The sequence below is a fragment of the Erinaceus europaeus genome, chromosome 9 (genome assembly GCF_950295315.1).
Source record: "Erinaceus europaeus chromosome 9, mEriEur2.1, whole genome shotgun sequence".
Taxonomy (NCBI): domain Eukaryota; kingdom Metazoa; phylum Chordata; class Mammalia; order Eulipotyphla; family Erinaceidae; genus Erinaceus; species Erinaceus europaeus.
The window spans coordinates 13,247,321-13,270,256 of record NC_080170.1 but is presented as its reverse complement, the minus strand read 5'-3'; the positions used below and the strand labels follow the sequence as shown (position 1 = coordinate 13,270,256).

At 47.9% G+C, this 22,936-nt stretch overlaps 1 protein-coding gene across 1 annotated transcript; it reads right to left on the bottom strand.

The window, feature by feature from the left end:
- Positions 1-57: 57 nt before the first annotated feature.
- On the bottom strand, positions 58-18,726 carry LOC132532406 (zinc finger protein 879-like). The gene is made up of 4 exons (XM_016190022.2): positions 18,572-18,726; positions 901-967; positions 340-466; positions 58-177 (listed from the first exon to the last, which is right to left on the bottom strand). The coding sequence occupies exons 2-4, from the start codon at positions 931-933 to the stop codon at positions 98-100; spliced, it is 240 nt and encodes a 79-aa protein (XP_016045508.2). The 5' UTR covers positions 934-967; positions 18,572-18,726; the 3' UTR covers positions 58-97.
- Positions 18,727-22,936: the final 4,210 nt, after the last annotated feature.

Here is a 22,936-nt window from a genome sequence, read left to right as displayed (position 1 = left end):
AGTCTCTCTAGGACACAGATCCAGCCCTCCTGTCTCTGGGCAGAGGGATAAGTGGAGGAGAAAGAAGGCTTATTCTGATGGTCCAAATGGGGCTCTCCTAGAGGATGGTCAGGAGTGATCTCAGGAAGAATGTCACAGGCTGTGCACACTGCCAAGCTGGATCTTCCCTTGAGGTCCCTGGTGGGGAGGGGTGGACAGATTTCAAGGAACAGGAGACAGAGCAGATGTGCATCACCCCTCTATCACGCTGCTGTGGGGAAAGCAACCAGCATTCCTAGACCCCCCACAATCCACACGTGGCAGCCCACAGCTGTCTGCATCAGGACGGATAGTCCTTACCTATAGAGACCAGGGTGCTGTAGTTCTCCAGCATCACCTCCCGGTATAGATGTCTCTGTGCAGAGTCCAGGCACAGCCACTCGTCCTGGCTGAAGAACAGGGCCACATCCCTGAATGTCACAGACTCCTATAAAGGTAAAGCCCCAGTGCTGCTCACCAAGGACCATAACGGATGAGTAAGCAGCAGCCTCGTTAAGGAGCTGAGCAGCTCCAACTGAGGATGTCCTGACCCCCTCTCAGTTGTTAACTGCCAGCTTCTCATGGCCCTACTGTGAGGGATGCTCACTGTGACAGAAGCATTGTGTCCTCCGAGGGACTAAACACAGCAGCCACCAGAGATAAACACTTGAGGTCAGTAGACAACATTAGGGATGGACACACACACACACACACACACACACACACACACACACACACCTGTAGACTTGGAAATGTACAATCTCCTAGATCAAAGTCTCATTTTACAGATGAGGCCTGGAGCTTAGGGAAACTTAGCAATAGGTGAAGCATGTTAACCACCTTGAAACCAGAAGGTGGTTTAAGAAAGAGGCCGTCACTCACCTGAGCCTGGGCTGGCAGTAATCCTGAGGCCATGCCTCCTTCCCCAGTGCCCTCTGGGAGACAACGCCTGAAACCAAAACACAAGCTCTGAGGGCTCCATCCTGAGAAGAACTGGGAGACAGTCAGTTGAAGAATGCTATGTTAGGGCACACACCTCTGGATTCTTCAGAGGTTGGACAAGTATCAGAAAGGTTGATGAAAAGAGAAAAAAAAAAATTAAGCCTTGGTAAGAATATGCATATTTTCTGCATACAATGGAAAAGACCTAGCAAGACAAGTAACTTATCTTCTGATGGCCTAAAGGCAACTAAAACAGTTTCAATAAGACAGGGAACACTGGCAAAGAGAAAAGAGCTTATCAGGGAAGAGGCAGTAACAAAAGTGGATTTCCCTGCCTTTTCCACTGAAAAGACACAAGGAAATGAGGCCTTTCCAGAACAGTGTCAGAGATGGCCTGGCAGAGCTGACATGTAAATTCCCAATGAGTGAATCCAATGGACAATTACAATGGATCACTGTGCCCCTACACTGATCACAGAGCTCCTTGAAATCAATAACTCTGGATTCCAGAAGAATTTAAAGATGGGTGCTATCTTTGTTGATCTCACAGCAGCCTATGACACGGTCTGGCACCGTGGTCTCCTAGTCAAGATGTCAAGATGCCTGCCTCCATGGGTGACCAACACTATATTGTTTCTTCTCCAAAACAGAAGATTTCGGGTGCATATGGGTGACAAGTCTAGCAGATGGAGACTTGTCTCAAGTGGCCTCCCCCAGGGCTCTATTCTGGCTCCTACGCTATTTAATATTTACATCAATGACCTCCCAGAAACTTCTTCAAGGAAGTTCATCTACGCCGATGACATCTGCTGTGCAACTCAGGCATCCAAGTTCGACATCCTTGAGGAAACACTCACGAAAGATATGTCTCTGATATCTTATTACTGTAAAAAATGGCGACTAATCCCTAGCACTGCAAAAACGGTATCATCTGTTTTCCATCTACACCATGCCTCGGCCTCGCGTGAGCTTAATGTGCAGCTTGGCGATACGAGAATCCGAGAATCCGGCATGAAGCCCATCCAGTCTATCTTGGCGTTACTCTCGATCGCACTCTGTCATTTCACAAACATCTCATAAAAACTGCAGCAAAGGTGGGCGCGAGGAATAACATTGTTGCAAGACTGGCCAGCTCCTCATGGGGCGTGAGTGCTTCCACACTATGATCATCCTCTCTGGCATTATGCTATTCCACTGCAGAATACTGTGCCCCAGTATGGTTCCGTAGCCCCCATGTCCACTTGGTCGATTCCAAATTATATTCCTCCATGAGGATAATTTCTGGAACCATCCGTTCCACCCCGGTTCCATGGCTGCCAGTTCTTAGCAACATCGCCCCGCTAGATATTCGTCAGGATGCGGCATCATCTAAGTTCATTTCCCACGTCTACGCTCGACCGGACCTGCCAATATACGCGGATATCTTTGCCCACCCTGTTCAACGCTTGACGTCTCGTCACCCAATCTGGTCCCCTACGCCTACACTGAATTTCTCTGTTCCAGTCTCTTGGAAACAGAGTTGGCAGTCAGCTGAGGTAAAGAACAAACACCTCATCACAGACCCCTGCAAGTGTCAACCCGGCTTTGACCTAGCACGTTATGATTGGGCCCTCCTCAATCGCTATCGAACAGGCCATGGCCGGTGCGCCGCTATGTTCCATCGCTGGGGAGCCAGAGACGACCCAAACTGCCCCTGCGGCTACAGACAGACTATGACCCACATAGTCAACGACTGCCACCTCTCCAGATTCAAAGGAGGTCTCGAAACTTTACATCAGGCTCAACCTGACGCTGTTGACTGGCTACGGAAGAAGGGCAAACGCTAGAAGAAGAATAACTCTGGGAAGTGGGTGACAGCTACCCTAGGGGATGACAGCTACCCTAAGGTCTGTTTTCAGTGTACACAGAGACAAACCCTATAAAATTCTTTCTATCTCTCTTTCCTTCTTTATATTTTTCTTTTTTATTATCTTTATTTATTAGATAGATAGCCAGAAATCAAGAGGAAAGGGGGTGATAGGGAGAGAGACAGAGATACGTCTGCAGCCCTGCTTTACCACTCATGAAGCTTTCCCCCTGCAGGAAGGGACCAGGGACTCGAACCTGGGTCCTTGCACATTGTAACATGTGTGCTCAACCATGTGCGCCATCACCCAGGCCCTTTCTTTCTGTTTTTCTCTCCTAAATATACTGCCTCCTTCCTCGAGACTCTGTAGCCTCACTGACATGGCCAGATGGTGGGTTCCATGGCACTGTTGATGTCCTGATGTACACATCATGCCACAGTGGCCTCTCTTCCCAACCTAATCTGACCACTTTCCAGCCCGTGGCCCTTTGGGCCAGGGGTTGGTGAATATGGACCATCAGACTAGAGGAGCAGAACCAGCTCAAGTGCACTAACAGAGAAAACAGAAACCACACAGGTGCACAAAGATGTTAACCTCAGGAGAACTTAAGCACTCACATTACAGGGCACAAGGACCAGGGTTCACCTGCAGGGGGAAAGCAGGTGGTGGAGCAGGGCTTCAGGCTTCAGGTGTCTCTCTATATCTTTCTCTATCTCCTCCTTCCCTCTCAATTTCTCTCTGTCTCTATCCAATAAAAAACAAAACAAAACTCCTAGGGGACCAGTGGTAGCACACTGGGTTAAAAGCAAATAGTGAGGGGAGTTGAGCAGTAGCGCAGCGGATTAAGCGCAGGTGGTGCTAAGTGCAAAAACTGGCATAAGGGTCCCGGTTCAAGACCCTGTCTCTCCACTTGCATGGGAGTCGCTTCACAGGCGGTGAAGCAGGTCTGCAGGTGTCTTTCTTTCCCTTCTCTCTGTCTCCCCCATCTCTCTCCATTTCTCTCTATCCTATCCAGCAACAGTGACATCAAGAACAACAACAATAATAACTACAACAATAAAACAACAAGGGCAACAAAAGGGAATAAATAAATATTTTTTAAAAAGCACATAGCAAGAAGTGCAAGGACCAGCACAAAGATCCCAGTTCAAGCCCCTGGTTCCTCACCTGCAGGGAGGTCACTTCACAGGTGGTGAAGCAGGTCTGCAGGTATCTGTCTTTCTCTCTCCCTCCCTCCCTGTCTTCCCCTCCTGTTGGTATGCTTTAAAAACCCCTTCTGTTTCATTTGGTTTAATCCCCCCTGCATTCTATTTACATAACACTGTATTCTATTTACATAACCTCTGTTAACAAGCACCACCTTCCCTCCAGGGCATTGGTGGTTTAGTGGTAGAATTCTCACCTGCTCCGCCCCCTCTCCTTGTCATACCCTGATTTTCACCAGCCACTTTTCTTTCCACCCTCTCTGCATCGCATCCTGTTCCCACCCTACTGGGCTAGTATATTTATAAGGACAAGATTGTTTGTAGTGTTTAGTTTAGCTTAGCTTGGTATAGATTGCGCTGCATCCTGCATGAATAAAGAGATACTGTGTACAACCCAGCCATGAGTCCCTGGTCATCTGTTACCCGCCTGTGAAGCCAGCCCGGCGAAAACAACATATGGCACCCAACCTGGGGCCGGACCTGCACAACTCCCAGATAAGTGAAGACTTTGCCTACCTATGCACTATGGTCTTCTCTTCTTCTTACAAAGAGGTTTGCCAAAGCCTCTACTGTTTCATCATGAGACAGTTACTCTGTCTCTGGAACATTTTGCTCTGGGCCACACTTTGGTTCCCTGACCAGGAACTTTGGTTTCTTGTGACCCTAATCATAGAGCTTGGGAGATGCACGGAGATTTCTCCTTGGACTTTCTGGATTCCCTTGCCCATGTTTCCTGAGGAAAAGGGAGACATTTTGCTCCAGGTCACAATTTGGTTCTTTATGACCGTGATCGTAGACCTTGGGATATGCATGGGGATTTCCACTGGGACTTTCTGGACTTCTTCTCGCATGTTTCCCATGGAGAAGGACTACTCTAATTTGAGGAGCGTTCTCCAGTACCCTGGAAGTCCCCAAGAATGGAGACACGTGGTTAGTTCTACTCTCCTGATTGGATTCTTTCTTCGATGGGAAGACACTTTTAAAAATGGGTGCCTGAAGCAATCCAGCAGGTACAGTCAGAAGCACCCTAAATGGAATTTCAAGGAGCTTTTTGGACTAGGACGCACTCCGGGGACTCTTAATCCTACATGGTGAGATCTGTTTCATAAGAGAGTGATTTGAATGACTGAATTTTTATATGACATTGACTTAAAAAAAAATGCTAGACACAGCCATGATTTCTAGAGACATCCAGAAACAATCCAAAAAATTGTTTTTTCCCTCCTTTGATTTCTTTTTTACGTCTTGGCCTAAATCTGAAACGTTTAATCCTGAAACAGTATGAGTTATGGGTGGGGCAGATAGTGCAATGATTATGTTAATTATCCTCATGCCTGAGGCTTTTAACTGTGATTCTTCTGTTTACCTTTCCACATTTTATTGAGTTTAAACTGTTTAAACAACCTTAAAATCATACTAGAAAGGACTTCCAATTATAATGGAGTTATCAATTATAGTAAACTTCTAATCTGCTACAAGTTTTGTCTGACAAGTAAGTGAATTTCAGCTGTCAAGTCTTCACATGAAAAAGCATCTACTCAAATGGAATTCCTGGAAATCCATTTGGATCCTGTTCTCTGACATCGCCCACAAGATGGAATGACTACAACACACCCCCGGAAACCAATGATGTGACCTGGCATGACCTGAAGAAACAGATTCACAGACTCCAAACATCACTCTCTACAGAAAAGCAGAATTCTGGTGGCAGACATTCCCCATCGAGACAGACATGCAGCGTTTCATCCCTTGGCATTTTCTTCTGTGGTCAGCTACTTTGGACTGACACCTCCATCGGACTTACTGGTACACCCTGCTGTGTTTCTCAAAGACTAACTTCATCCAGTTGCCTTAAGACTTTATAGACCATGTCCCCTCGCCTGCAGGCTCTGTGCCCAGAAGCAGAAAACTCTCCCTCCTTATTAGGTTATGCCCACAGAGGCAGGAAATGCCCTTCTTCTTCTAGCATTTGCTCTTCTTCCGTAGCCAGTCAACAGCATCAGGTTGAAAGCTGTCAGGAGCTGCTTGTTGCTGGCTTTGAAAGTGACTGGGATCCATGTGGATTCAGTCGGCTAGGAAGGATCGTCAGTTTCCCCAATGAATGGGTACTCACGGGATGCACCACATGAAGGTCGATCCAAGGAAACACCCTTTGAGGCAAGAGATGCCCCCAGAGGCATGAAGTGCTCCCAGAGGCAAGAAATGCCCTTTTACCTGCTAGGCCTTGCCCTTTGAAGCAAGAAACGTTCCCCTTGGCATCACATTGGTTATTGCTGCTCGCCTATTTTGTTTTCCATGTCTTATGCCAGTTCTTTTGAAAACGCCTGTACAATATAGGTTTCTGTTCACCCCACAATCCTGATACTATGGCCATTAGTTAAAAAGAAAGGGGGAATTGTTGGTATGCTTTAAAACCCCCTTCTGTTTCATTTGGTTTAATCCCCCCTGCATTCTATTTACATAACACTGTATTCTATTTACATAACCTCTGTTAACAAGCACCACCTTCCCTCCAGGGCATTGGTGGTTTAGTGGTAGAATTCTCACCTGGTCCGCCCCCTCTCCTTGTCATACCCTGATTTTCACCAGCCACTTTTCTTTCCACCCTCTCTGCATCGCATCCTGTTCCCACCCTACTGGGCTAGTATATTTATAAGGACAAGATTGTTTGTAGTGTTTAGTTTAGCTTAGCTTGGTATAGATTGCGCTGTGTCCTGCATGAATAAAGAGATACTGTGTGTTAAAGAGCGAAATCAAACCACCATCCACTGCAAGGAAGCAAAATATGTTTATTCACGAATTGCAATCCGGGCCGAGATGGTGACTGGTGTCAGTCTACCAAGCTCGACCCTGAACAAAGCTCAAACCATACAATTTATAGGAATTCAGACTACACTCAGGGAGGGGGAACACATCACCTTATCTGCCTATATCCAATCATTTCAAACTTAGCAAAAGCCTGATCCATTCAGAGCAAAGCATGGGCTATTTCTAAACATCACACCAGACCAATAGGTCATTGCCAAAGTGGGGGTCACCACATTTTTTTGTTCTTTATTGGGACCACCGACCATCTGTTTGCAATCTATCAGGTCATCATTTGTCAGGCCATTTTTAACTGTCTGGTAACAGTATTCTGTTGCAGAGGTCATGATGAGTCCTGCTCGCTGCAGGGTCTGTCAAAATAATTGATGGCCTCTCAGGTTCTGTCGAGGGGAAAGGGGCAAGGAATTTTCCACCTCACTGGTCAGGAAGGCAAAAAGCAACTAAACTATTCTTAAAACTCAAACTTAAAAAGCAACTATAACTATTTTAGAGTTACTGCCTCTAACATTCCCCACTAGTCTTAGCTGGGAATCAAATCCTTGATTCATCTTCTTCTTCTTCTTCTTCTTCTTCTTCTTCTTCTTCTTCTTCTTCTGAGCTATATTGCTCCTCGACATACTGAGACTCCAGGAGCATAACCTTCTCAGTTCTCCTTTTAATCAAGGAGATCAAAGACCTCCATAGACAAGGCCCCAGGGTAAGAAGTAGAAGTAGGGTGATCAGAGGCCCTGCCAGGGAACTAATTAGTGTTTTTAACCAAGAGGGCCAAGAAAATAGATTTGCGAACCAGCTGTCCTCGCTCAGGTCCCTTAGACGGTTATCTCTATCTTCTATTCTTTTCTTGACCTCACTTAAAGTTTTCTTCACCATTCCGGAGTGGTTGGCATAAAAGCAACAGGCCTCATTCAGGGCCACACATAACCCACCCTGTTTCATGAATAACAAATCAAGTCCCCTACGATTTTGCAGGACCACCTCGGCCAACGAAGATAGGGACCCTTCGAGAGATTCAATAGTGCCCTCTAGTGTGGCCATATCTTGATTGATCTGCTGATCTAACTGTACTAGAGTAGTCTCCTTAGCTAGGGCTGCAGCTCCCATTGCCGCTGTCCCTGCTATGGCTGTCCCCACGAGTATAGGAACTACTATCGGGACACGTTTCCGTCTTATTGGTCCGAGGTAGTCTGTTCCTTGCCGTTCAAGGTGAGCCCAACCTTCTTCGCCATGGGAATAGTATACATGGGGCAGGATATGGGCCAAAACACAGAGGTCCTCTTTGGTCATTCCGTAGGGGGTGATGCAGGGGGTCATGCCCGAAGTACAGGCCCACCAAGTCCCCTCAGGGGCTTTGAGGAGGGTCGCCCACTCTTGAGTCTTACTAACTTTAATGGTTAGGTTGCAATTTCCCCTGTACGGGGAGGATTCCAATTTATAGTTGGCTGTGATAATACAAGTTCCTGTTCCCTGGATATCTCCCAGTGTCATGTGGGGCTGTACTCCCCACTTACATTCTGGGCCCTTAGAGTTGCTAGAGGATAGAGCCAGCTTCCTTATGTCTCCCTTCTGGCTACCTATTCCTGCAGAGGCAGCCACACCTATGTAATAAGGAGGCTCAGGGTGTAAACACAGCCAGCAGTTTCTGGTTATGTTAGGGTCAGACTCATTCAAAAGGTAATACATTAATTCTACAGTTTTCACTAGTGGCTTCACCCTGGGATGCAAAGGTTCTGTGTCAGTCAGTTTAGTGCCACTTGGTGCAATGTCAGTCTGATCCCCATTAGTCTCATTCTCTTCACCCATCCGTAGAGAGGGGGAGAGAGTAGGTCGGGGGTCTTCTCCTAAAATGATGGGTCTCAAGGGCCCAATAGGATTCTGAGTCCATGGCAGCATCCGCAGTTGAATAGTGAATAATGTCCCAAAGTCCTTTTCAGAAAAAGGAATCTTAATGCCCCACATTCTCCCTCTCATCCATGAATCAGTCTCATTCCAAGTTTTAACCGTCACCTCCACAGGGTTACAGTCTCCAATATAGCAAGTACCTGGTTCGGTCGGGCCACCTGGTCGAATCACTCTTGTGACTTTCAGGTGCTTATCACCATCCCTCCCTGGAGATGCTGTCAGACATTCCCCCCACAACCCACAGAAAAAATATGGTTCTCCTCTGCAGTTGGTGGGGCTGTCTTCTTTGGGACATACATAATAGGGTCTGTCCCAAAGGCGAGCCTCCAGGTCAATGGAGCCACACCCCCCATCTATAGTAGTCCCTCCGGTTGCAGTCTGGCCGGCATAGATTACCCTGGTCCAGTTGGCATCAAATAGATCACACAGATCAAGAGTGAATATAGGCTGCCCGGCAGTTAGTTGATTGGCGACCATCTTTCCCTCTTTGTTTTTCAGCTACCATACATACAGAGAGGACACTCGGGGGTGGGAGGCATGTGAGCTTGGGCAGTGGCAGAGGTAAAACAGAAGTGCACCAGGCAAAACACACACACAAGTTAGCAGGAGACCAAGCGGACCTTCATTGGGTCTGGGGTGGCTACGGCACACCATTTCCTCAGATTCTCTATTTCCGGGGGGTCCGCCACAAATTTCTTCAGGCGAGTATGATGAATCCAGTGTCGTTTCCCGGCAACCTTAGCAGCAGTTGGCGTACTCAGAATCACGGTGTATGGTCCTTCCCACCGGGCTTCGAGATGGTCAGGATGCAGCTTCTTCACCAGTACGGAATCACCAGGCTCGAACAAGGGGACTTGGCCTCGGCTTTCCTCCCTCCGGGTCCCAGGCTTTTCGTCCCGGACGGCGGCTCTGGCTTTTCCTCGCACCACCTGCAAGGCCTGTAGGGACTTGAGGAGTCTGCCCCGTGACACTTCGGCCAATTTTTCAGTCTCAACCCGGGGCACCAAGGTTGGCAGTTTACCATACACAATCTCAAATGGAGTAAATCCAGACACGTATGGGGTATTCCTGCTTTTAAGCAAAGCAAAGGGTAAAAGGGAAATCCAGTCCCCGCCAGTCTCTATTTTTAACTTGGTTAAGCTTTCCTTAATAGTCCTATTCATTCTTTCTACTTGCCCCGAACTCTGGGGGCGGTAAATGCAATGTAATTTCCATTTAATTTTTAAAATTTCTGCCAATTGTTGGGTGACCTTGGCAATGAATGCCGGGCCATTATCCGACCCCAGTGAATAAGGGAGCCCAAACCTGGGGATAATTTCAAAGACCAGTTGTTTCACTACTACCTGGGAAGTCTCTTTCTTAGTGGGGAAGGCTTCAGTCCACCCTGAAAAGGTATCTACCATGACTAAGAGATACTTATATCCTCCTTGAGCCACAGGCATCTCAGTGAAGTCCAATTCCCATTGTTCTCCAGGTTCCCCCCCCCGCCACCTGGTTCCTGGTCCTTTCACTTGTACTGGGTTAGCGTTGACTCTGGCACACGTTGCACAGCGACCTGCCACACTCTGAGAGATCCTGTGCAAACCAATTATCAAATAAAATTTACTGATCAGTTCAGCTAATTTGTTTCCCCCAAAATGGGTACCTTGGTGCGTTTGAGAGACCACCTGTCTTCCCAGTGGCTGGGGTAATAGAATCCTATCATCCGGGAGGACGATCCATCCTTCCTCATTTAATCTCCCCCCCAGTCTCCGGCTCATCTCCTCTTCCTGTTTCGAGTACACTGGTTTCTGTCCTTTTGTCACTTCTCCTGGTATAGGGGTAGCCACCACCAGTTGGGCCGTGGTCCCCACTAGTCTTTGGGCCGCTTCCCTAGCTGTCTGGTCTGCCAACCGATTGCCTCGCGAGACTTCTGAGTCATCCTTCTGGTGTCCCTTACAGTGGATGACAGCAACCCTCTCTGGCCCCCAAACAGCTGCTAGCAGGGCCAGTATCTCCTGAGCATGCTTGATAGCTTTTCCCCCAGCCGTCAGCAGTCCTCTCTCTTGATATAGTGCCCCATGGACATGGACGGTGGCAAAAGCATACCTGCTGTCGGTGTACACATTTATCTTTTTCCCTGCTCCCCACTTGAGTGCTTGAATGAGTGCTATCAGCTCCGCCTTTTGGGCTGATGTCCCTTGTGGCAAGGATGCAGCCCACAAGACCTCCCGGCTGGTGACCACCGCGGCACCTGCATACCATACGCCGTCTTCCACAAAGCTGCTCCCATCCGTGTAGAGGGTTTCCTGTGCGTCTGGTAGCGGGACGTCCGTCAGGTCAGCTCTCAATGAGGTCAGGGCTTCCAAGATTTCTCCACAGTCATGGGTGGCGTCTTCCTCTGGGTTGGGGAGCAAGGTAGCTGGATTTAAGGCTGCAGTCTGTTTGAAAGTAATGCGGGGTGGGTCCAACAACAGTACCTGATAATGGGTGACCCGAGAATTGGTCATCCATCGGTCCGGAGGGGAGCGAAGTAAGCTGGCAAGATTGTGGGCTGTGGTGATTTCTAGGGTCTGCCCAAAAGTTAGTTTGGTAGTCTCTTTCACCAGTAGGGCGGCTGCTGCCACTGTCCTCAGACATCCAGGCCATCCGGCCGCTACTGGGTCCAGTCGTTTAGACAGGTAGGCGACAGGCTTCTTCCAGGGCCCCAGGGTTTGAGTGAGTACTCCCTTAGCCACACCAGCACTTTCTGCTACAAACAGCTGGAACGGTTTGTTCAGGTCTGGGAGACCTAGAGCTGGGGCACTTACCAGGGACTCCTTCAGTGCCTGGAAAGCCCTTTCCTCCATCTCAGTCCATTTCAAAGGAGTGTCGCCCCCTCCAGTGGCGGTGTAGAGGGGCTTTGCTAGTTCAGCGAACCCTGGGATCCATAGCCTACAGTAGCCTGCCGCTCCCAGGAATTCCCGGACCTGTCTCTTGGTAGTGGGGGTCGGGATCTTTAGGATAGCCTGGACTCTTCCCTCAGACAGGGCCCTTCGTCCTTCTTTAATTTGGTAGCCCAGGTAGGTTACTTCTTGGGTACACAGCTGAACCTTTTTGGCCGATACCCGGTACCCCAAGTTCCCCAGTACCTCGAGTAGGTCTCTGGTTGCCATTTCGCAATCCTCTCGAGATAAGGCAGCGATCAGCAGATCGTCCACATATTGTAGGAGGCTGCACTCAGGGTGCTCACTTCGGAAGGTCAGTAGGTCCTTGCTTAGGGCTTCATCAAACAAGGTCGGAGAGTTTTTAAAACCTTGGGGAAGTCGGGTCCAAGTTAGTTGTCCTGACTCACCTTCCTCGGGGTCTGTCCATTCAAAGGCAAAGATAGGTTGGCTCTGTGGGGCCAAGGGGAGGCTGAAAAAGGCATCTTTCAAATCTAGGACGCTATACCAGGTTCGATCAGGCGACAGTAGACTGAGGAGAGTATAAGGGTTGGGAACTGTGGGATGAATGGTCTCTACCCTCTTATTTACCTCTCGCAGATCTTGCACTGGTCTGAAGTCGTTCGTTCCAGGTTTTCGGACCGGGAGAAGGGGTGTATTCCAGGCTGACTTGCAGGGCACCAAGATACCAGCCTCTTTTAGGCGTCTAATATGGTTCCTGATACCATGCTGGGCTTCCCGACTCATGGGATACTGCCGGACTCGGACTGGGGTGGCAGTGCTGACCAATTGGACTATTATGGGGGTCACATGTTTAGCCAACCCTGGGGGGTTGGTCTCTGCCCAAACTCTTGGAATCTCCCGCTTCCACCTTGTTAATAAGTCCGGGTTGCCTACATTCTGTGGTGCTTCATAGAGACGATATTCCTCCCTTACCGGCATGGTGAGCAAAATTCGGCCACCTGCTTGTACTATTGGTCCTTCATTTGTCTCAAAGGAAATGGTGGCCTGTAGCTTATGAAGGAGATCCCTACCTAATAGTGGCTCAGGGCACTCGGGTATCACCAGGAAAGAGTGAGTAATAGTCTTCAGGCCAGGGCCAGCGACTCTTCCTATGGACTTTGGATAACTCCTTGCTTCCCCAGTGGCTCCTATAATCTTAACCTTATCTCTTCCGGTGGGTCCAATTGGTTGTTGAAGTACTGAGTGGGTGGCCCCGGTATCCACCAAAAAATTAATTACTTTCCCCCCTACCGCGAGTTTTACCCTAGGCTCCCGGGGGCTGGAGGAGCCCTGACTTCCTCAATCTAAAACTAAGAGGGGGGCTTCCTTCCCCATTCTCTTTCCTTCCTCTTCTTTTCTTTTTGGACATTCTTTCCTCCAGTGCCCTTCTTCCTTGCATAGGGCACACTGAGTCTTTCTCAGTCCTCTCAGGGGTTTATCTTTTCCCTTCATCTGCCCTTTTTCTCTCATATACCTCCCTCTTTCCTCTCTATTTCCTATTTCCCTAGCCAAAAGGACCTGTGCCATCTTCTTATTCAGTTCCAGAGTGGCTTTCGCGGGGTCCTCTCTATTATCAAAAACCTTCTGTGCTACAGCCAACAGCTCCGAGAGAGATTTCCCCTCAAAACCCTCTAACTTCTGCAACTTCTTCCTAATATCTGGGGCGGATTGGGCCACAAACTGGAGGGCGACTGCCTGCACATTCTCAGGGGCTTTGGGATCTATGGGCGTCCAGGTTCGATATACCTGGTACAACCTCTCCAAGAAGGCAGTCGGACTCTCGTCTGCACCCTGCTTACACTCGGTCGCCTTAGACAGATTGGTGGGTTTCCGACCCGCAGCCCGGATACCCCTTAATAGAGTCTGGCGGTACCTGGTGAGGGCCTCATACCCGGTGCTTGTGTTGGGGTCCCACTTAGGTCGGGATTGGGGGAACACCTCCTCCACCACGTCCTGGTCAGTGGGAGGCTCTCCCTTTTTATCCCGGACCTGCTTCTTTCCCTCGATTTTAATTCTCTCCCTTTCTTCTAGAGTGAATAGGGTACTCAGCAGCTGCTGACAATCATCCCAAGTAGGTTGATGAGTGTAAAAAACTGACTCAAGTAGAGTTGCCACCCCTTCCGGGTCTACAGAGAAAGGAGGGTTTTGATTCTTCCAATTATACAAGTCAGAAGTGCTAAACGGGACATAAGTTCGGAGGGGCCGTCCTGACATATCTAATTCCCCCACCTCCCGTAAAGGAAAAGTCCCGACTGGTGTGGACTCTGACCCAAACATAGTTCCTGCTCTGGTATGAGGTGGGCTCAGGACTCCTGATGGCAACCCAGAAGTGGAATCGGGTTCAGGAGTGGTAGCCCCTGAAGTGCCAGCATACGGTGGAGGGTTCTCATCCCTCCTCTTTTTCAGTCGTATGGGGGATTCGGGCTTAGTGGGGAGGACAGGAGGAGCTGTAGGCCTCCTAGGGAATCTATCCCCCTTCGTGCCCTTGATCACCAACACTCTCGACCTGCTTTTGACCTTCTTTTTTCCTTTGGAGTCTCCCTGACACTCCCGCAGATACCTTGGTTTATCATTAGCAATACTCATCCAGATCTCAATATATGGCATTTGGTCAGGGTGCCCGGGATTCCCAAAGATCACATCGTGCACTGCCGTGCACTTTCCCAGGTCGAGACTTCCCGTCTCAGGCCAGCCAACCTCAAAGGCTGGCCATTCCCTTTCACAGAACTTCCTCAGTGTGAAGACGTCCACCTGGGCTCCAAACCCAGCAGCTCTCCTGGAAAAATCTGAAAAATTTTTAGTCAAGCATTCAAGGGGGGTTAGCGAGCTGGTTTTGGACTGACTCTGTCCCATCTCCTCGTCAAAGTGGAAAAGAAGGGAGACAAACACTGCAACAAGAATCACAGCAATTAGACCAAAGATTCCTCTCACTCTTCCTTGTACTTGCTGGCCAGCACACCATACACTCTCACACGTTCTCTCACTCTCAACCGTTTTTCCTGCTAACCCAAAGGGTGTCCACCTGGGACTTTCTCCCTTAACTAGACTGCGCGGAGCTTCTATAAATGAGGACTCCAGTTTTCCTACCCAAGAGTTCCTTATTATTATTTTTTTCTGAAGCCTATTGGTGTCTGGACACAGAAAGACAGCTGACACAGAAAGAGACAAACAGTGGGTGTTGGAAAAAGAACTGACATCCGATGGATGCCAGACAATCAACTATGCTCGCCTGGCCGGGCCCCTCGCGGGACCTTAAGGAGTCTTAGCTTAGGAGTAGCCGTATAAACCCCGGCCTCGGTCTCAGCAGGCTGAGAATCTCCACTTAGCTGAAACGACTCCACGGACACGCAGGTTGGAGCCCAATCAAGCCCCGTAGTCTTTCGACCGTGAGGCATGCAACAGGCACACTAGCATTCACATCAAACCATTCATCCAGTCAAGGGAGGGCGATTACCTTTCCGGCCATCGCTACTAAGGCATCACAGGTTAGGCCTTCAGGAGTCACCGGAGAGTAGCTCCGGCCAGACCCGTCAGTTGCACTAACAAGGTCAACCTTTTCGCGAATCGCCAAAGAGGAGAGAAGACAGACACAACAAATGGCCACAAAAGACAGAACTAATATCCTGGGCTGTCGGACCCTATTTCAGATCCTTAGGGTGTGGACCCTGTTTCAGATCCAGTTATCACCCAACCCTGGGCTGTCGGACCCTGTTTCAGATCCTTAGGGTGCGGACCCTGTTTCAGATCCAGTTATCACCCAACCCAAGCAGCCTGGAAGTCGTCACTTCCCAGCGCTGCAGTCTGGGATTTCAATGCGGCGTCCCGCAATCCACAGACCCAGGCCCCGCGGGGACACACAAGCACACAAATGAAACGGTACCGTGCACAAAAATCAGGCCTGACTTACCGGCGCCGGGCAAAAGCTTCCAAGGTTTTTCCTAGGATCCGGACCCAGGATGGGGTGTCCTCAGGAGCCTCCGTCTGAGGATATCTCGCTGGAGCCTCCAAATGTTAAAGAGCGAAATCAAACCACCATCCACTGCAAGGAAGCAAAATATGTTTATTCACGAATTGCAATCCGGGCCGAGATGGTGACTGGTGTCAGTCTACCAAGCTCGACCCTGAACAAAGCTCAAACCATACAATTTATAGGAATTCAGACTACACTCAGGGAGGGGGAACACATCACCTTATCTGCCTATATCCAATCATTTCAAACTTAGCAAAAGCCTGATCCATTCAGAGCAAAGCATGGGCTATTTCTAAACATCACACCAGACCAATAGGTCATTGCCAAAGTGGGGGTCACCACATTTTTTTGTTCTTTATTGGGACCACCGACCATCTGTTTGCAATCTATCAGGTCATCATTTGTCAGGCCATTTTTAACTGTCTGGTAACAGTATTCTGTTGCAGAGGTCATGATGAGTCCTGCTCGCTGCAGGGTCTGTCAAAATAATTGATGGCCTCTCAGGTTCTGTCGAGGGGAAAGGGGCAAGGAATTTTCCACCTCACTGGTCAGGAAGGCAAAAAGCAACTACATTTAAACTATTCTTAAAACTCAAACTTAAAAAGCAACTATAACTATTTTAGAGTTACTGCCTCTAACACTGTGTACAACCCATCCATGAGTCCCTGGTCGTCTGTTACCCGCCCATGAAGCCAGCCCGGCGAAAACAACACCCTCCTCTCTCTATTTCTCTCAGTCATATCCAACAACAACAGCAGCAGCAGCAACAATAACTGCAACAACAATGGAAAAAAGATGGCCATGGGGCTGAGTGGTGGTGCACCTGGTTGAGTGCACGTGTTACAGTGCTCAAGGACTAGGTTCAAGCCCCCAGCCCCCGCCTACAGGGGGATAGCTTCATGAGTGGTGAAGCAGAGCTGCAGGTGTCTCTCTATTTCTCTCCCACTTGATCTCCCCACTCCCTCTCTAATTCTGGCTATCTCTATCAAATAAATAAAGATTAAGAAAAAAAGAAAAAAGATGGCTACCAGGAGCAGTGGATTCATAGTGTAGGCACCACACTCTAGCAATAACCCTGGCGGCAAAATAAAAACAAACAAAAAAACTCCATCATAAAAATGAGAAGCTTTCTCCACTCACGCTCCCTACCCCACCCCTAACCCCCCATAAAACACAAGATTCAAAAGCAACCACCTCATTGGCTAGTAATGAACTTAAAACATAGAGCAAAGGAAAACAACTTTACAAGAAGACAAGGTTAACTGTAAGGAAACCTCTTAGAGAATCTGGAAAACACCAGAGGAAGCCAGGCACTGTCTAGCTTATCTGGGAGGGGAGAGGGAAAAGGAAGAACACTTGGAAGTACTAACAGGTGTAGCTGTGTCTTAGAAAGGAAGTGAAGGGGGAGGGGGGCCCACTGGTGGTGCACCTGGTTAAGCACACATAGTACAGAGCACAAGGACCCATGCAAAGATCTGGGTTTGATTACTGTGTGTGTGTGGGGGCACTTCATAAGCAGTGAAGCAGGTCTGCAGGTCTCTCTCTTTCTCTCTCCCTATCTCCCCCTCTCTCAATTTCTCTTGGTCTTATCCAATAAAATGGAAAAAAAAAATGGCCTCCAGGAGCAGTGGATTCATACTGCCAGCACTGAGCCCCAGTGATAACCCTGGAGGCAATAAAATACATACATAAATAAAAGAAAAATAAAAGAAGTGAAGGTAGGGCTGCAGAAGTGAATTGAAATGAATACCTATCTATCTATGTGGATATACATAGCAGGGGTAGGTAGCAAAATGGTTATGGAAAGAGACTGTCATGCCTGAGGCTCCAAAGTCCCATGTTGAATCCTCTGCACCACCATAAGCCAGAGCTGAGCAGTGCTCTGGTTAAAATATACATATATTGGTCAGTGGCGCAGCGGGTTAAGTGCACATGGCACAAAGCAGCAAGGACCAGTGTAAGGATCCAGGTTCAAGCCCCCGGCTCCCCACCTGCTGGGGAGTTGCTTCACAAGCCGTGAAACAGGTCTGTAGGTATCTTTCTCTCCCCCTCTGTCTTTCCCTCCTCTCTCCATTTCTCTCTGTCCTATCCAACAAAGATGACATCAATAACAACAACAGTAATCACTACAACAATAAAACAACAAGGGCAACAAACGGGAATAAATAAATAAATATAATCATAAAAAATCAAAACCATATATATGGGGGGGAGAGACAGACAGAGAATAGAGAAATAGTCAATCCATACTTATGACCTTGGGAGAACTATCACAGTTTCTGCTAGAGAAGGATGGGGACACAGAACTCTGGTGGTGGGAATGGTGTGGAATTATACCAGTTAACTTATGATTTTGTAAATCACTAATAAAAAACTAAAGCTAAAAGAAACCAGCGCTGGGGAGGTAACTCTGTGGGTTTGTAAACCATGAGGCCCCAGGTTTCCCCACCACCATTGTCTGCCAGAGTGCCCTCCATGTCTCTCTCCACCTCTCATCATTTCTCTCCATCTCTCTCACCATCTCTCTTTCTCCATCTGTCTCTCCATCTCTCTCCACTTCTCTCTCAACTCTCCATCTCCATCTCTATCTCTCATAAGCAATAAACCTTTTAAAGAAAGGGGGAAAATAGTTAAATCAGTCTAAGATTCACTTGATGAAAAACAAGACCAAACAGGTCAGAATAGGAAAACAATGATTAAAAAAAAAAAAAGTTTAAACTCCAGGGAATGGGCGAAGGCTGCTGATTCGCGGGACGCCCTGGGCTTCACAAGCCCCCAGACCCAGCTCCCTGCACCTGGGGACGGTTCCTGGGGAGCGCGGCCGGAGGTCGGGGTGCTGGGGGCCAGGGGGAGGAGGGGTCCCCGCGAAGCCCCTCGGGCACATCCACCTGCTGCAGCTCCTGCTGACGGCGGGGACTCCAGGGTGGCCGGTCTCCGCCCTGGCCCGCCCCGCCCTACCTGGGCGCAATCGCTCCCAGTGCAGACCCCACCAAGGCCAGCAGAATATCTAGTAACGCGACAGGGATCTTGGGGGGGGGGGGGGGGGGGGAGGGGAGCTCAGGCCGCGGGGAGCCACTGCGGTTGCGCGGAGGAGTACCTGCGGGTCCCGGCTGAATCGCAAGGCTTCCACTTCCAGACTACATTTCCCAGGTGCCGCCGCGGCTCGTCCTCTGTACGGTGTCCGAGAAGGACCAAGAATGCCAAAGCTGAAGTCGGAAGTCTTTCTGGATCAATGCCTGAGAAACTGACTGCTGCCTAGTTTCAAGGACTCTAAGCACTAAAATCATAACTATACGAAATAAAGACATGAAAGTGCTATCCTTTTGCACACCCATTTCAATTCATAATTAAAACGACACTGATAATAACATGCCAAATGTTTCGTAAGGCATATTTGAAGGTAATTTAATAACGGGACTGAAAATTCAGGTGTTGATAAGAGAGCAGTGGTCATGCTTCTGCAAAAGACTGTAGCTGCAGCTCTGAGATCCCAGGTTCAATGCCCAGCCCTCCTCACAAGCCAGAGCTGAGCAGTGCTCCAGTAGAAAACAAAACAGTGGGAAAGGATATGATAATAGGCTGCGGCTCTTGTCTTATTCAGGGGAGAGACGTAAACATTTTTACTGTGTGTTTGACAGACAAGAGACAAAGGTCAGAATGTCACCCTGTCACTATATAGTGTTGTACCTGGATCCGTGATATAAAGAAATCCACAAGGAACCAAAGGTGATGTAAAAGCAGAGAGCCTTTATTATATTCTAGCCGGTTAGGGCTGAGTTACCGAGGGGCTGACACACCAGCTCTCTGGTAATCGACCCTGTACCCAAGTCCTATTAAGGTTTATATACCTTTCAGATTACATGGCTACGTGACAAGGTTCAGCTACACAATGTGGTTACATGACAGTTTTACATCGATAGCCCACAAGTGCAGGGAAGGGGAGGGGGGTCTTTTTTTGTCCTTGGAGTTATCTCTTTTTCTTGACTCCAGGTTCCCAGGCTGTTTTCTCAGAGTCTGCCCTTGTATTTATCTCTGGCCTTACAGACTACCAGGCCTGTCTTGTAATTGCTTACTTAACCCTTAGGTTGCCCGAGTCTAGGTTCATTTGTCTGTTCATATACCATTTTACATTTATTACTTTTTGCTTAGTCCCTACAATAGTGCCTCAGATCAAACCCAGGCCTCATGTATACAAGTCATGTGCTCTGCCACCGACCCACCTCTTGAGCCAAGTAAATGTAACTGGCCCACTGCACATGTAAATCTAAAATTACTTAGATATATTTTTTATGTTGAGTATATAATAGAAATCACTTTGGCAAATAAAAGTCCATGATTTTTGGGCCAGGAACCTGATGTGGTGCACCTGGTTAAACACACATTACACTGTGCAATTCTTCTTCTTCTAGCATTTGCCACACTGTGCAATGACCGAGGTTCAAACCCCTGGTCCCCACCTGCAGGGGCTGCAGGTGTCTTTCTCCCTCTCAGTTTTTGTCTCTATAAGATAATAAAATTTAAAAAGAAATACATGATTTTCGAACGAGCTGCAGAATATCTTAAAGCACGTTTAGCATTCTTTAATGTAGATTATTCTATTGATCGCCATAGTAGAGCTTTATAATCAAAGTGGTCTTCTCACCATCTGTGTTTTAGTAATAGATTGTAGCTATGAGCAAAAAGTCAGTTGTCTGGAAAATGATAACTGTCTATTCGGTTTGACAGAAATAAAATCACATTTTCCTTGAAATACAAGTTTTTGTTTGTTGCACAGCCTTTCACCATGCATTTATGCCAATTTGTTGTTGTTGTGTTTTTATTTTGGTAGTTTAAGTAGTGAAAATTACTTGTGCTGCTTCAGATTTGGGTGTTGGCTGCTCCCACACAGCCTCAGCCTTCTCTCTTCATCTATTATGGGTCTCCCCTGCAAGAGGGAATTCAGGCTTAATGAACACACAGTCCTGTCTTAGGCTCCTTCAGGAGCTTCCTTGGCATCCTATTCCTGGACAGTTCAGCCAACAATCAACAGTGATCCAGGTCAACAGTGGTCCCATAGGCTGCGTCACACAATCTAAGTGTGTGTTTAGCTCTAACCACCTAGTTTTCCTCGTTGATGTTTGCACAGTGAGCAAGTCACAACATCATGTGTCTCAGGCTACATACATGTATTCTGTTTCTCTGGAGAATCTTCAACTGGAGTCAAGCATTTTGAATTCAACCATCATGTTTTTTTTTTGTTTTTGGTGTCACTTCCCTAGGAGTGATAGATAAATGGATTGTGTTATCTTCTTCAGAATTTAAATACAATACATAACTTGAAATGACTCTTCCATCATTGAATATAATATCTGTTATGTGCTGCTGGTGGCCAACTTTATCAGGCTAAACTCAGTTGCTAAGTTCTTAAAACCATGACTGAATATTGGGAGTTATTAAGTGCTTTTTTTTCTGCCTCCATTTAGATAATCATGTTTTTCTCTTTAATCTGTTAATGCACCAAATCACATTAATAAATTTTCTAAGTCACTAATCGGCTCAAGTACATTTCTAGGACAAACAAAACTTGATTATGATGATTTTATTTACTGTACTTTGAAATTAAAAATATTTAATTTTTTAAGTTTTTTTTGGTAGCATACTATGCAGATGTTTTGAGTATTTTTTTGTTTTAAATCTAGGCTCCTTAGTTAATTGTAATTTCCATTTCTTGTCCTAGGTATGGATGAGACTAGTAAAACGCACTGGGAAAATTTTTTTTTTTTTCCCCTCCTCTGACATTGTTTATGAAGTACTGTGCTCGTGTTACAGATTAGGTTGGGGTTATGCAGGTTTTGGGGTTCACATGAGATTTTCCCCAGCACATTGCCACTTTATACTCCACAAACGAGCATCTGAGTGCAGACCAGCATAGCTGAGACCTGAAGTACTGGAGGAAACAGGATTGCATCTGGTATGCCTTTCTACTTCCTGTCTCTCCTTCTGCTCCAGGTAGCCACCTGCTCATTCTTGTGTGCTCTTGTTCTCTCTCTCTCAGGTACTTCTCTGTGATCTTCAGGATTCATTGGCATCAGCCACTCAGCAGATTCTCCAAGGTGCTTTCATCTTTCTTAATGGATGTTTTCTTTCTCACACACACATCATATGTATGCGTTTACACATACACACATAATATAGGTGTTTCTATTTGTATCTTTAATTACAATGTCTTTTAAACTAAGCTATTATCATTTTAGTATTGTGGCTTTGGTATCTGAAAGGGATGAGGATAAGGCAGTCTTGTGGACCTGAGTTCTTGCCCTAAAGGGCTAATTCTTACCCAGGCGCACAGTGTTGGGACGAGTAACACTGTAACTCAGCTGATGTCAGAGAATCTCGGGTGAAGAAAGTGCACATCAGAATTGTTATCAGAGTTGGCAAGGTCGACTCTCAACAGGACCTTGTTTGGAAGAAGGGCGTTTGGGATGTAAATTAGTTTCACTGAGGTCATGAGGGTGAGTGTCTTAACTTACATATTGGTGGGCGAACAATCTCCCAGGTGGAGAAGAAAGATCATTTCAGCACACAGTGGGCAGGGAGAAGGCAGCCCTCTGAAAGCCAGGGAGAGCCCCACCATCTCCCGCCATGCTGACACCCTATCTTGGCCTCCCAGCTTCCAGAACAAGAAGAAATAAATGTGTGTGGGGTTTCCTTAAGGCAGCCAGAGCAAATACCTCATCGCTGGGCCAGGGAGGAATCAGGGGTCCTCTGAGGAAGACTTAACAGTTCATCTCAGGCCTTCTATGAACCTCCCCACCATTTCATAGGGCTCAATACCCTGGGGTCTGCTGCGGGGTGTCCCCACCAGCATCTGGGCTTCAGGCTGGATAGGTGACTTTCCAGCCTCAGTCAGCTTCATTGCCAACAACACTGGTCCTCACCAGGCTCTGCAGTGGGTTGGGGCACCCCCTACTGGTGGTGCATGAAATGTGCATGTTTGCACAGTCCAGTGGCTCCCAGAGTGGGTGAGGACTTCCAAGATCTGAGTGGTCCTGGGAGGAGGGGCTCAGGAAAGTTGTCCTCCAGGGACCAACAGAAAGCCTGGAGGGAAGTGGTGGGGGGGGTTGGTGACAGCCCATCCCCTGCTGTTGTGCAGGGATGCAGGGTGGGGACCCCAGAACCAGCCATCAACAGTGCTCCCCTCCCTTCCCTTAGGTGAAGGGGCTGGGGAGAGGGTGGCTCTTGTTACACATGCCTCATACTTATCCACACCAGGTATTCAGGGAGGGGGGGGGGCCCAGGTCCAGATGCCATGCTTCTGCTCAAGCCCTGAGGAAGATCATGTCC

Excerpts from the sequence above, each read along its gene's own strand:
- LOC132532406 (XM_016190022.2), bottom strand. The coding sequence starts at position 933 with ATGGCCTCAGGATTACTGCCAGCCCAGGCTCAG. Across the intron at positions 467-900 it reads TACTGCCAGCCCAGGCTCAG|GAGTCTGTGACATTCAGGGA; the intron begins GTGAGTGACGGC and ends TTACCTTTATAG. Across the intron at positions 178-339 it reads CAGCACCCTGGTCTCTATAG|GGACCTCAAGGGAAGATCCA; the intron begins GTAAGGACTATC and ends CCTCCCCACCAG.